Here is a 14,269-nt window from a genome sequence, read left to right on the forward strand (position 1 = left end):
AGGCATCCAGCACTGGAGCTTGCTGGCCATTGGGTGGAGCCAGGTCTTTGTGTTAAGATGGAGACTGCTGGGCGAGCTCTCACCGATTAATATTCCATGCGGCTGGGAGTTCTCTGGTGGTCCAAAATCCTGAACTCAGCTCTCCCTCCTTGGAGGCTCAGGCCCAACCCCCAGCTGGAGCACCAAGACCCTACAAGCCACACGGTGTGGAAGAAAAGGAAGAAGAAAACAAACAAACAAAAAACCCAAACAAACGAACACACAAAACCCCAAGACAAGTGGTAAAAGCAAAACTAAACAGACAAATTACATAAACATACACACACGTATTCACAAAAAGAAAAGAAAAGAAAAAAAAGCAAAAACAAAGAAGAGAGCAACCAAATCAATAAACAAACCCAAAAATGAAAACAAACACTAAAAACTACAAAACACGTAAAACCAGAAACACATCAAATGCAGAAAGCAAACTAAAAAGAGGCGATGAAAGCATAAAACTAACCCACAAAAATCAAAAAAATGCAAAGATGAAAGATGAAAACAAAAGGAAAACATATAAAACAACAAAGCAGTAAAGTAAAAATAGAAAAATGTAGTTAAAAATAAAATGAAAACAAAGCAAAAGAAAGGAAAAAACAAGGAAAAAACAGTGTAATGAAAAATTACCATAGAAATAGGAAAAAAATAGAATAGAAATATATTAAAAATAAAAGCATAAAAAAGTAAAAAAAAGAATAATAAAAAAACAACAACTGAACAACAAAAAAAGTAGTGATATTTTCCTGTGGCCTTAGCTGTCAGTGTCCTTGCCCACATAGTGAGCCACAGCCAATCCCTGCCTCCACAGGAAGTCCTCCAGTACTTCTAGGTAGGTCTCTGGACCTACTGTGGGCACTGTGGGGCAAGCTCAGACTGATCTGACCTTACTCCCACATGTACTTGTCCCCAAAGCCCACAGCCTCAATTGTGGGAAAACTTGTTGTCTATTCAGGTATTCTACAGACGCAGGGTTTGCCAAGCCGATTGCAGGGATTTAATCCACTGCTTCTGCAGCTGCACGGGGAGATTTCCCTTTCTCTTCTTTGGTGGCACAGCCCCTGGGGTTTAGCTTTGGTTTTGGCCCCACCTCTGGGAGTGGGCCGCCCTCAGACATCTGTTCGCTGCACAGGAAAAAGGGTGCGAAAGCAGCATCTGATTAGGGCTCACTTGCTCACTCAGGCTGGGGAGAGGGAGGGATATGGCAATCACAATCAGGATGTGCAGGGAGTGCCTGCTGTGGCAGAGGCCAGCATGAAGCTGCAAGAGCCTGAGCCGTGCTGTGCGTTCTCCTGGGGAAGTTGGCCCCAATCGCAGCACCCTCGGCAGTGGTGGGCTCCACAGGCTGCTGGGAAGGTGTGGGCAGTGACCTGCCTTGCACACAGGACTCTTGGTAGCAGCGGTGGACGGCAGCCTCTGGGGTCAGATATAACAGCCACGGCTTGTGCTTGTGCTCACGTAGGTGTTGCCCTGCTGTCTGTGAGTGTGTGAAGCAGGAAGCTCCTATGGCGGGCCGCTCCTCAAGCACCCCGCAACAAAGGTCTCTTGCCTCTCTGGCAGGCCCAGCTTTTTCCCAGACTCTCTGCCAACTAGCTCTGGCGCACTAGCTGCCCCCCGGCTGTCCTCATGCAGTCAACCCCAGTCCTCTCCCTGGGTTCTGACCTCTGAAGACCAAGCCTCAGCACTCAGCCGCCACCCGCCCCGGCGAGTGAGCAGACAAGCATCTCAGGCTGGTGAGTGCTGGTCTGCACCGATCCTCTGTGTGGGAATCTCTCCGCTCTGCCTCTGCACCTCTGTTGCTGCTCTCTCCTCTGAGGTTCCAGAGCTACCCCGCAGTCCCCGCCAGGGAACGGTATTCCTAGTGTGTGGAAACATTTCCTCCTTCACAGCTCCCTCCCACTGGTGCAGGTCCCGTCCCTATTCTTTTGTCTCTGTTTTCTCTTTTTTTCTTTTGCCCTACCCAGGTATGTGGGGAGTTTCTTGCCTTTTGGGAGGTCTGAGGTCTTCTACCAGCATTCAGTAGGTGTTCTGTAGGAGTTGTTCCACGTGTAGATGTATTTCTGGTGTATCAGTGGGGAGGAAGGTGATCTCCGTGTCTTACTCTTCCGCCATCTTCCCCTCCCAGGTATCCGTTTTTTCTAGACTTTTCTTTCTTCAGCTCACAAAGGGGCCCCTGAGGATTAAGCAGAGGAACGTCAGGTTTTCTTCCAGGCCAGCTTCAGCCCTGGGATGTTCAGGGCAGACTCTCATTACAAACCTCAGTTTCTGAGGCTCCTGGCTTATGGCCATTTAGTATAGAAGGAGGCTCCTGGCTGGGGAAGGCTCAGACAAAAAGATGCAGGTTCTAATCTGTGGCAGTGGGCAGTGGGCGCGGGGGGGGGGGTGTGGTGGTGTCAGTGCAGGAAGAGGCATTCCCTGCCTTAGGCATTTAAACCATTGCCTTCTCTTCAGGATGGCTCACCTGCAAGATTCTGTGGGGTCCGCCTCCTGGCACCATGCTACAATTGCCGGATTTTGGGTCTGGGGCAACCCAGGTCTTCGTCCGGCATTTCCAGAGAGTGCTTTCTCTTCGGAGCACGTCTGGGGACTGGCTTCTCTGCTTCCACCTTGGCTGGCGTGGCCAAAGGAGCATCTTCCATGGGGAAGAGAGGGAAGACATTCCAGTTTGGAAGAATACAAGCAAAGACACACTCTTCTCTACCTTGTGCTGCCCCAAATATAAATTCATAGCACCCTCACATTTTTACAACTATGGGCTTAAAAAGACCAGGAGCTTAAGGGGCCTACCCAGTGTTACACAGGTAGTGGAGAGGTGTTCTGTTCAATGGTTAGGTTCATGATGGGGCTCCGGATTTACAGCTGATAGGAATGTGAGGACAAGCTCATGCCATTTCAAACATTTCCAAGTGATACTGAGAGAGATGTTAAGGTGCAAAATGAGGGTGCTGAATGACCTCACAAAGTGGGAATGGCGGGCCCATTTTAACATGAAATTGAAAAGAAATTCGTGACAAAAGGACATAATAGAAAATGACAACATAATCATAACACTCCCCTCTCCCGTGGAAGTAAAATTCATTAGAATCCTCTCTCTCTCTACCATGAAAGGATGAGATAAAGACTCAGCAGCAGCCCCTGTGAAAAACATGGTCAACAGGGTGAAGAGGTGTTACTAAGACCATATGGTGCGACTCAGAGAAGCAAAGAGACAACTCTGCCCTTAGCCTGATGAGGCCCACAGGAAGGAACATTTGTGGCAACCTTGGATAGTGTGGCAACGAGAGAGAACCTTCTTTAGGAGGGGACTCCCTGCTGCTGACCTTGAAAGAGCAAATATGGGACATTCGTTTACTGTGGCTCTTGCAGAGGCGATGTGCCCAGAGGTTGGGCCACCCTGCTTGACAATCAAAGCACCTTGTATTCCTGTGCTGCTTGAAAGCTCCAATCGCCGGATTTTGGGTCTGGGGCAACCCAGGTCTTCGTCCGACCATTCCAGAGAGTGCTTTCTCTTCGGAGCACGTCTGGGGACTGGCTTCTCTGCTTCTACCTTAGCTGGCGTGGCCAAAGGAACATCCCCGTAGAGCCGGTAGCCACCAACCAGGCAGTATGTCTCCCCGTGCCAGCCCAACTGCGTTTCTCCACACCCGCGGTACAGGACATGGTAGTGACCAGGTGTAGGACGAGAAACGGGAGGCACTGCTGCTGCAAAGAAAATCAGAACTGATCAGTCACTTCTGCTGTGCACAGTCTCCTGCCAGAATTTCCCTCTCATGTCTCTCCCAGTTTCTGGCTGAAGACCTTTTAATCTACTTGACGTCCAAAACACAGCCTTGGCCCATCATCTCTATGAGTCCCTAGAGAAGGGACACTGGCTGCAAAAGCAATCCCTAGAGCCTAGGGCTGCAGCAGATGAGGAAGTCTCTTCACCGTTCCCAGGGAAAACAGTAGAACCCGAAAGTAATTGCAATCATGATCCTCTCCATCTCTCCCTTCCGCAACAGAGAAAACATTTCTTGCAGTCTGTCACTTCTGAGGCTTTCATGGAAATGTCTTTCAAGTTTTGGAAAAAAATAATCTAATATAAATTGGTTAAGAACCCTGCCCACCTTGGCAACCCCTCTTGGGCCCCATTTATACTGCCTATTTCAACCACACTGAACTCTAGCTGTCTAATACTTTTATGTCGATTAGAACAAGGACAAATACTGAGGCAGAGTGATCAGGAGACTCAGAACCAGGTTCTGGGTACAAGTCTAGGCTCACATCAACCCAGCCTCCTGGGACACCATCTCCTCAGCCCTCCAGTCTCATTAGCACTTCATCATCCCCCCCTTCATTCTTATGGTCTTCCCATCAATATGGCAACACCCTCTCCCCTAGTACTCAGCAACTCAGTAAGGGATGTGTCTGAGGGGACCGATATAGATGTCTCCATGATAGCACAGTGGTGCCTGGGTTTGAAGGTGCGGTTCAAGAGTGGCCCTGTTCCTCAAACCGCTCCATTTACAATTTGCCAACAAAAATGCACTTGTCTTTTGTTAAGAGGCCAATCAGGAAAGGGTCTGAATGGAAGCATCCTGTAGCCCAAAGGGTAAGGCTACATTTATAAAGCTCAGAACCGTCCTGCACACTTGTCCAGGGATGACCTTTCACTTGTCCTCAGCAGTGAGAACTGTGCGTCCCTGAAGGCGTCCCAGGTCACCGGTATTACTTACATCTGGGAAAGTGCTCAGCTGTACGTAGTTGGCAACCCCCACAGGAACATGTGCCAGCCAGGTGAGGTTGTGTGTGTATCATATCTCATGTAGAGTTGCCCTGTCTGGGTGTACCTGCTGCACTGCCCACCCAGGGAACAGAGCACAGGTTAGAGTACACATACACTATCCGGTCACACATTCTCACACAGACAGCCAAAAAGATTGGTATCTGGTGGAGAACTGGTAGAGAAGTTTCTCTGAGTGCAGCCCGTTTGCACAGTTATGCTGCCATGGAAACTCTGAGAACGCCTGTGACGGCATCACTACCCAGTGAGGTCATATATGGAACCTTTGACTTGAGGGGCAGGCTTGAGGAGGAGGGGCAGTTTTGTGGAGGAGAACAGGGTAGAGGCAAAGGTACTCTGCCTCGCCCCTCACCCTGGGCCTCCCCACCCATGCCCTAGTGTAGTAGACACCCCACGTGGGGTGTGCCGGTGGGCTGGCACAGCCGCAGGGGCCACAGGAGGGCAAGAGAGACCCATATTCTGAGTTTGGCTTGAGAGACAAGATTAACGTAAGAGACAGCTAGGTTGTATGGCACTGACCCTAAGAGGCAGAGATTTGTGTGGCCTGGGGAATCAGGGAAGGCTCCTTGGCAGTCGGCCTGAAGGACAAGTGAGATTTGGACCCATGCGGAAGAGAGGGAAGACATTCCAGTTTGGAAGAATAAAGGAAAAGACACACTCTTCTCGACCTTGTCGTGCCCCAAATATAAATTCATAGCACCCTCACATTTTTACAACTGAGGACTTAAAAAAACCAAGAGGTTAAGGGGCCTACCCAGTGTTACACAGGTAGTGGAGAGGTGTTCTGCTCAATGGTTAGGTTCATGTCGGGGCTCCAGATTTACAGCTAATAGGAATGTGAGGACAAGCTCATGCCATTTCAAATATTTCCAAGTGATACTGAGAGTGATGTTAAAGGTGCAAAATGAGGGTGCTGAATGACCTCACAAAGTGGAAATGGTGGGCCCATTTTAACATGAAATTGAAAACAAATTCATGACAAAAGGACATAATAGAAAATGACAACATAATCATTACACTCCCCTCTCCCCTAGAAGTAAAAATCATTAGAATCCTCTCTCTCCACCATGAAAGGATGAGATAAAGACTCAGCAGCAGCTCCCATTGAAAAACATGGTCAACAGTGTGAAGAGGTGTTTCTAAGACGATTTGGGCCGGCTCAGAGAAGGAAAGAGACAACTCTGCCGTCAGCCTGATCATGCCCACAGTAAGGAACAGTTGGGGCAGCCTTTGATAGTGTGGCAATGAGAGACAACCTTCTTTAGGAGGGGACTCCTTGTTGCCGACTTTGAAAAAGCATAGATGGGACATTCGTTTACTGGGGCTGTTGCAGAGGCGATGTGCCCAGGAGGTAGAGACTGCTTTGACTACCATTTTAGACGTTGGGCCACCCTGGTTGAAAACCACAGCACCTTCTATTCCTAAACTGCTTGAATCAGCGGGTGCACGTTAGGACACACGAAGTCAGGCCCCATTGGAGCAGACTGCCTTTGGGAGTGGTAGAATGTAAAATGAGAAGGGGAATGCTCTGGAGGAGCTTTGTCATGGCAGATGGGCCAGCATTAGACCATTCAGATTCTCCAAGGCTCCAGAGATTACTTGGCTGGGAGCATCCCTCTGATGTGGTGGGGGAACTTCTACCTTAATAGGACGTGGCTGGGCATCTGGGGGAGGCAGAATAAATGGTTTATTAACTACGAGAGCGAGAGACTCACCTGGGGGGTTCCACAAAAGCACTTAAAAAGACTTGTACCTGGATTCTTGAGCCAACCCTAAGAAAACTTACCTAGATGTGGAGTAGGGCTCAGGAAGCTGCACTTTTAATAAGCTTCCTGGGCAGTCCTACCACAGTGGTCCATGGATAGAATGACCAAATTATTGTGTATTCTCAGTTGCTTTTGGGAGTCAAAGTGGGCAATATGAGAAACTGCAGCAGCCCTACGTATAAACAGGGAATATTCAAGGCAAACAGAGGTGTTTAGTTATTCTATGCATGAATCAGATTTGAGAAAAGCTAGCCTGCTGGTTAAAGAACACAACCCTTCCGACACACAGACCAGATTCTGTCCTACTTACTTGTGTGATTTTGACCAAGTTCTTTTATCCTTCTGACTGTTTCTTCATATGGAAAAGAGCTATGGCTGTACATTTAGCACAATATTCTCTTTTGGCAAAAGCTGCTCTGGGTCCATTTGTGTTCTCTGCAACTTAATCCTTTCCAGTGCGCAAGCATTTTTAAGTTGTTTGGTGAAGTATTACATTTGACTTTCAACTGTTCATTACTTTGGGCAAAGCTTATGTAGTGCTGCAGAGACTACAACCTATGCAGAGATAGTGAGGGGATGTTATAAGCTTATTCTGCCGGTTTATTCAAAAGTTTAACCTTTTCTCCTTTTCCTCAACCTGCCACCAAGAGATGAGAAAGAAGGCAGAGCCTGGAAATGCACACCAAGCAATACTTCTGGGGAGTTAGTTGGAGTGGGAGGGCTGCCGCCTGAGCCCAGCTCTGCTTAGCCGTGTGGGTCGGCGGCGTGTCCAGCGGCTGTGGCGGAACCCGAGGGTGCTGGGCATGGGCCCGTGTCACGGCTGCACTGGAGTGGTAAGTGAGGGCCATGGGCCGTTCTTGCGCGGCCGCCACATTCCCAGACCGGCCGCCAGCCCTCCTGGTTCCTTCGCCGCTCCGCGCCGCCGGGAGCCGGGAGCCCAGAGCAGCCCGCAAACGGGCACCTGCGCCCGCCGCCCAGAGATACATCTACACGTGGAACAACTCCTACATAACACCTACTGAACACTGGCAGAAGACCTCAGACCTCCCAAAAGGGAAGAAAGCCCCCACATACCTGGATGTGTGTATGAAAGGCTCTTGGTGCTGCAGCCAGGAGTCAGTGCTGTGCCTCTGAGGTGGGAGAGCCAACTTCAGGACACTGGTCCACAAGAGACCTCCCAGCTCCACATAATATCAAATGGCGAAAATCTCCCAGAGATCTCCATCTCAACAACAGCACGCAGAATCACTCAACGACCAGCAAGCTACAGTGCTGGACACCCTATGGCAAACAACTAGCAAGACAGGAACACAACCCCACCCATTAGCAGAGAGGCTGCCGAAAATCATAGTAAGTCCACAGACACCCCAAAACACACCAACAGACGTGGACCTGCCTACCAGAAAGACAAGATCCAGCCTCATCCACCAGAACACAGTCACTACTGCCCTCCACCTGGAAGCCTACACAACCCACTGAAACAACTTTAGCCACTGGGGACAGACACCAAAAACAAAGGGAACTACGAACGTGCAGCCTGCAAAAAGGAGACCCAAAACACAGTAAGATAAGCAAAATGAGAAGACAGAAAAACACACATCAGATATAGGAGCAAGATAAAAACACACCAGACCTAACAAATGAAGAGGAAATAGGCAGTCTACCTGAAAAAGAATTCAGAATAATGATAGTAAAGATGATCCAATATCTTGGAAATAGAATAGACAAAATGCAAGAAACATTTAACAAGGACTTAAAAGAACTAAAGATGAAACAAACAACGATGAACAATACAAGAAATGAAATTAAAAATACTCTAGATGGGATTAATAGCAGAATAACAGGCAGAAGAATGGATAAGTGACCTGGAAGATAAAATAGTGGAAATAACTACTGCAGAGCAGAATAAAGAAAAAAGAATGAAAAGAACTGAGGACAGTCTCAGAGACATCTGGGACAACATTAAACGCACCAACATTCAAATTATAGGGGTTCCAGAAGAAGAAGAGAAAAAGAAAGGGACTGAGAAAATATTTGAAGAGATTATAGTTGAAAACTTCCCTAATATGGGAAAGGAAATAGTTACTCAACTCCAGGAAGCACAGAGTCTCATACAGGATAAATCGAAGGAGAAATATGCCAAGACACATATTAATGAAACTGTCAAAAATTAAATTCAAAGAAAGCATATTAAAAGCAGCAAGGGAAAAACAACAAATAACACACAAGGGAATCCCCATAAGGTTAAAAGCTGATCTTTCAGCAGAAACTCTGCAAGCCAGAAGGAACTGGCAGGACATATTTAAAGCGATGAAGGAGAAGAACCTACAACCAAGATTACTCTACCCAGCAAGGATCTCATTCAGATTTGATGGAGCAATTAAAAGCTTTAGAGACAAGCAAAAGCTGAGAGAGTTCAGCACCACCAAACCAGCTTTACAACAAAGGCTAAAGGAATTTCTCTAGGCAAGAAACCCAACAGAAGGAAAAGACCTACAAAAACGAACCCAAAACAATTAAGAAAATGGGAATAGGAACATACATATAGAAAATTACCTTAAATGTAAATAGACTAAATGCTCCCACCAAAAGACACAGATTGGCTGAATGGATACAAAAACAAGACCCATATATATGCTGTCTACAAGAGACCCACTTCAGACCTAGAGACACATACAGACTAAAAGTAAGGGGATGGAAAAAGATATTCCATGCAAATGGAAACCAAAAGAAAGCTGGAGTAGCAATTCTCATATCAGACAAAATAGACTTTAAAATAAAGACTATTAGAAGAGACAAAGAAGGACACTACAAAATGATCAAGGGATCGATCCAAGAAGAAGATATAACAATTGTAAATATTCATGCACCCAACATAGGAGCACCTCAATACATAAGGCAAATACTAACAGCCATAAAAGGAGAAATCGACAGTAACACATTCAGAGTAGGGGACTTTAACACCCCACCTTCACCAATGGACAGATCATCCAAAATGAAAATAAATAAGGAAACACAAGCTTTAAATGATACATTAAACAAGATGGACTTAATTGATATTTATAGGACATTCCATCCAAAAACAACAGAATACACATTTTTCTCAAGTGCTCGTGGAACATTCTCCAGGATAGATCATATCTTGGGTCACAAATCAAGCCTTAGTAAATTTAAGGAAATTGAAATTGTATCAAGTATCTTTTCCGACCAAAACGCTATGAGACTAGACTTCAATTACAGGAAAAGATCTGTAAAAAATACAATCACATGGAGGCTAAACAGTGCACTACTTAATAACGAAGTGATCACTGAAGAAATCAAAGAGGAAATCAAAAAATACCTAGAAACAAATGACAATGGAGACACGACGACCCAAAACTTATGGGATGCAGCAAAAGCACTTCTAAGAGGGAAGTTTATAGCAATACAATCCTACCTTAAGAAACAGGAAACATCTCGAATAAACAACCTAAACTTGCCTCTAAAGCAATTAGAGAAAGAAGAAGAAAAAAAACCCAAAGTTAGCAGAAGGACAGAAATCATAAAGATCAGATCAGAAATAAATGAAAAAGAAATGAAGGAAACGATAGCAAAGATCAATAAAACTGAAAGCTGGTTCTTTGAGAAGATAAACAAAATTGATAAACCATTAGCCAGACTCATCAAGAAAAAAAGGGAGAAGAGTCAAATCAATAGAATCAGAAATGAAAAAGGAGAAGTAATAACTGACACTGCAGAAATACAAAAGATCATGAGAGATTACTACAAGCAACTCTATGCCAATAAAATGGACAACATGGAAGAAGTGGACAAATTCTTAGAAATGCACAAGCTGCCAAGACTGAATCAGGAAAAAACAGAAAATATGAACAGACCAATCACAAGCACTGAAATTGAAACTGTGATTAAAAATCTTCCAACAATCAAAAACCCAGGACCAGATGGCTTCACAGGCGAATTCTATCAAACATTTAGAGAAGAGCTAACACCTATCCTTCTCAAACTCTTCCAAAATACAGCAGAGGGAGGAACACTCCCAAACTCATTCTACGAGGCCACCATCACCCTGATACCAAAACCAGACAAGGATGTCACAAGGAAAGGAAACTACAGGCCAATATAACTGATGAACATAGATGCAAAAATCCTGAACAAAATACTAGCAAACACAATCCAACAGCACATTCAAAGGATCATACACTATGATCAAGTGGGGTTTATTCCAGGAATGCAAGGATTCTTCAATATATGCAAATCAATCAATGTGATACACCATATTAACAGATTGAAGGAGAAAAACCATATGGTCATCTCAATAGATGCAGAGAAAGCTTTCGACAAAATTCAACACCCATTTATGATAAAAACCCTGCAGAAAATAGGCATAGAGGGAATTTTCCTCAACATAATAAAGGCCATATATGACAAACCCACAGCCAACACCATACTCAATGGTGAAAAACTGAAAGAATTTCCACTAAGATCAGGAAAAAGACAAGGTTGCCCACTCCCACCACTCTTATTCAACATAATTTTGGAAGTTTTAGCCACAGCAATCAGAGAAGAAAAGGAAATAAAAGGAATCCAAATCAGAAAAGAAGAAGTAAAGCTGTCACTGTTTGCAGATGACATGATACTATACATAGAGAATCCTAAAGATGCTACCAGAAAACTACTAGAACTAATCAATGAATTTGGTAAAGTTGCAGGATACAAAATTAATGCACAGAAATCTCTTGCATTCCTATACACTAATGATGAAAAATCTGAAAGTGAAATCAAGAAAACACTCCCATTTACCATTGCAACAAAAAGAATAAAATATCTAGGAATAAACCTAGCTAAGGAGACAAAAGACCTATATGAAGAAAATTATAAGACACTGATGTAAGAAATTACAGATGATACAAATAGATGGAGAGATATACCATGTTCTTGGATTGGAAGAATCAACATTGTGAAAATGACTCTACTACCCAAAGCAATCTACAGATTCAATGCAATCCCTATCAAACTATCACTGGCATTTTTCACAGAACTAGAAGTAAAAATTTCACAGTTTGTATGGAAACACAAAAGACCCCAAATAGCCAAAGCTACCTTGAGAACGAAAAACGGAGCTGGAGGAATCAGGCTACCTGAGTTCATACTCTACTACAAAGCTACAGTAATCAAGACAGCATGGTACTGGCACAAAAACAGAAAGATAGATCAATGGAACAGGATAGAAAGCCCAGAGATAAACCCACGCACATATGGTCACCTTATCTTTGATAAAGGAGGCAGGAATGTACAGTGGAGAAAGGACAGCCTCTTCAATAAGTTGTGCTGGGAAAACTGGACAGGTACATGTCAAAGTATGAGATTAGATCACTCCCTAACAGCATACATAAAAATAAGCTCAAAATGGATTAAAGACCTAAATGTAAGGCCAGACACTATCAAACTCTTAGAGGAAAACATAGGCAGGACACTCTATGACATAAATCACAGCAAGATCCTTTTTGACCCACCTCCTAGAGAAATGGAAATAAAACCAAAAATAAACAAATGGGACCTAATGAAACTTCAAAGCTTTTGCACAGCAAAGGAAACCATAAACAAGACCAAAAGACAACCCTCAGAATGGGGGAAAATAATTGCAAATGAAGCAAGTGACAAGGGATTAATGTCCAAAATTTATAAGAAGCTCATGCAGCTCAATAACAACAAAAAAAACACAACGAAATCCAAAAATGGGCAGAAGACCTAAATAGACAATTCTCCAAAGAAGTTATACAGACTGCCAACAAACACATGAAAGAATGCTCAACATCATTAATCATTGGGGAAATGCAAATCAAAACTACAATGAGATATCATCTCACATCAGTCAGAAAGGCCATCATCAAAAAATCTTGAAACAATAAATGCTGGAGAGGGTGTGGAGAAAAGGGAACACTCTTGCACTGCTGGTGGGAATGTGAATTGGTACAGCCACTGTGGAGAACAGTATGGAGGTTCCTTAAAAAACTACAAATAGAACTACCATATGACCCATCAATCCCACTCCTGGGCATACACCCTGAGAAAACCATAATTCAAAAAGAGTCATGTACCAAAATGTTCATTGCAGCTCTATTTACAATAGCCAGGAGATGGAAACAACCTAAGTGTCCATCATCGGATGAATGGATAAAGAATATGTGGCACATATATACAGTGGAATATTACTCAGCCATAAAAAGAAATGAAATTCAGCTATTTGTAATGAGGTGCATAGACGTAGAGTCTGTCATACAGCGTGAAGTAAGTCAGAAAGAGAAAGACAAATACCGTACGCTAACACATATATATGGAGTTTAAGAAAAAAAAATGTCATGAAAAACCTGGGGGTAAGACAGGAATAAAGACACAGACCTACTAGAGAATGAACTTGAGGATATGGGGAGGGAAGGGTAAGCTGTGACAAAGCGAGAGAGGCATGGACATATATACACTACCAAACGTAAAATAGATAGCTAGTGGGAAGCAGCCGCATAGCACAGGGAGATCAGCTCGGTGCTTTGTGACCACCTAGAGAGGTGGGATAGGGAGGGTGGGAGGGAGGGAGACGCAAGAGGGAAGAGATATGGGAACATATGTATATGTATAACTGATTCACTTTGTTATAAAGCAGAAACTAACACGCCATTGTAAAGCAATTATACTGCAATATAGATGTAAAAGAAAAAAAAAAAAAGCAATACTTCTGTGTCAGTTTGACTTTTATTCCTCTGCCAGTACTTCACAGAGAGATTTCACCAAAAGTGCCTAAGCTTGCCATGGCTATTGTCGTGAAGAAAGTTTCTCTCTATTTCTAGTCACATCCACTTTTCCTTCTCCTGGGGGCTTAATGGATGATTGGGGGCCGGAAATAAATTTTAAACTAAAATATCAAAAACAAAAAATACAATTGTTCAAGTGTTCTTTTTTGTTTTTTTTACATCTTTATTGGAGTATAATTGCTTTACAATGGTGTGTTAGTTTCCACTTTATACCAAAGTGAATCAGTTATACATATACATATGTTCCCATATCTCTTCCCTCTTGCGTCTCCCTCCCTCCCACCTTCCCTATCCCACACCTCTAGGTGGTCACAAAGCACCGAGCTGATCTCCCTGTGCCATGCGGCTGCTTCCCACTAGCTATCTATTTTACGTTTGGTAGTGTATATATGTCCATGCCATTCACTTTGTCATGGCTTACCATTCCCCCTCCCCATATCCTCAAGTTCATTCTCTAGTAGGTCTGTGTCTTTATTCCTGTCTTACCCCTAGGTTCTTCATGACATGATTTTTCTTAAATTCCATATATATGAGTTAGCATACGGTATTTGTCTTTCTCTTTCCGACTTACTTCACTCTGTATGACAGACTCTAGGTCCATCCACCTCATTACTGAATTTCATAATGAATTTCAATAGCTGAATTTCATTTCTTTTTATGGCTGAGTAATATTCCACTGTATATATGTGCCATATATTCTTTATCCATTCATCCGATGATGGACACTTAGGTTGTTTCCATCTCCTGGCTATTGTAAATAGAGGTGCAATGAACATTTTGGTACATGACTCTTTTTGAATTATGGTTTTCTCAGGGTGTATGCCCAGGAGTGGGATTGATGGGTCATATGGTAGTTCTATTCGTAGTTTTTTAAGGAA

The 14,269-nt window shown here is 44.0% G+C and overlaps 1 protein-coding gene across 1 annotated transcript; it reads right to left on the reverse strand.

The window, feature by feature from the left end:
• Window positions 1–2,534: 2,534 nt before the first annotated feature.
• LOC132507997 (DPEP2 neighbor protein-like) lies at window positions 2,535–4,932 on the reverse strand. Its single transcript, XM_060127758.1, has 3 exons — window positions 4,866–4,932; window positions 3,584–3,738; window positions 2,535–2,642 (listed from the first exon to the last, which is right to left on the reverse strand). The coding sequence occupies exons 1-3, from the start codon at window positions 4,930–4,932 to the stop codon at window positions 2,535–2,537; spliced, it is 330 nt and encodes a 109-aa protein (XP_059983741.1).
• Between the last annotated feature and the right edge of the window lie 9,337 nt (window positions 4,933–14,269).

Source organism: Lagenorhynchus albirostris, chromosome 17 (assembly GCF_949774975.1).
Source record: "Lagenorhynchus albirostris chromosome 17, mLagAlb1.1, whole genome shotgun sequence".
NCBI classification, from domain to species: Eukaryota; Metazoa; Chordata; class Mammalia; order Artiodactyla; family Delphinidae; genus Lagenorhynchus; species Lagenorhynchus albirostris.

Excerpts from the sequence above, each read along its gene's own strand:
- LOC132507997 (XM_060127758.1), bottom strand. The coding sequence starts at position 4,932 with ATGTGTGACCGGATAGTGTATGTGTACTCTAACCTGTGCTCTGTTCCC. Across the intron at positions 3,739-4,865 it reads CTGGGTGGGCAGTGCAGCAG|CAGCAGTGCCTCCCGTTTCT; the intron begins GTACACCCAGAC and ends TTTTCTTTGCAG. Across the intron at positions 2,643-3,583 it reads CTTTGGCCACGCCAGCTAAG|GTGGAAGCAGAGAAGCCAGT; the intron begins GTAGAAGCAGAG and ends ACGCCAGCCAAG.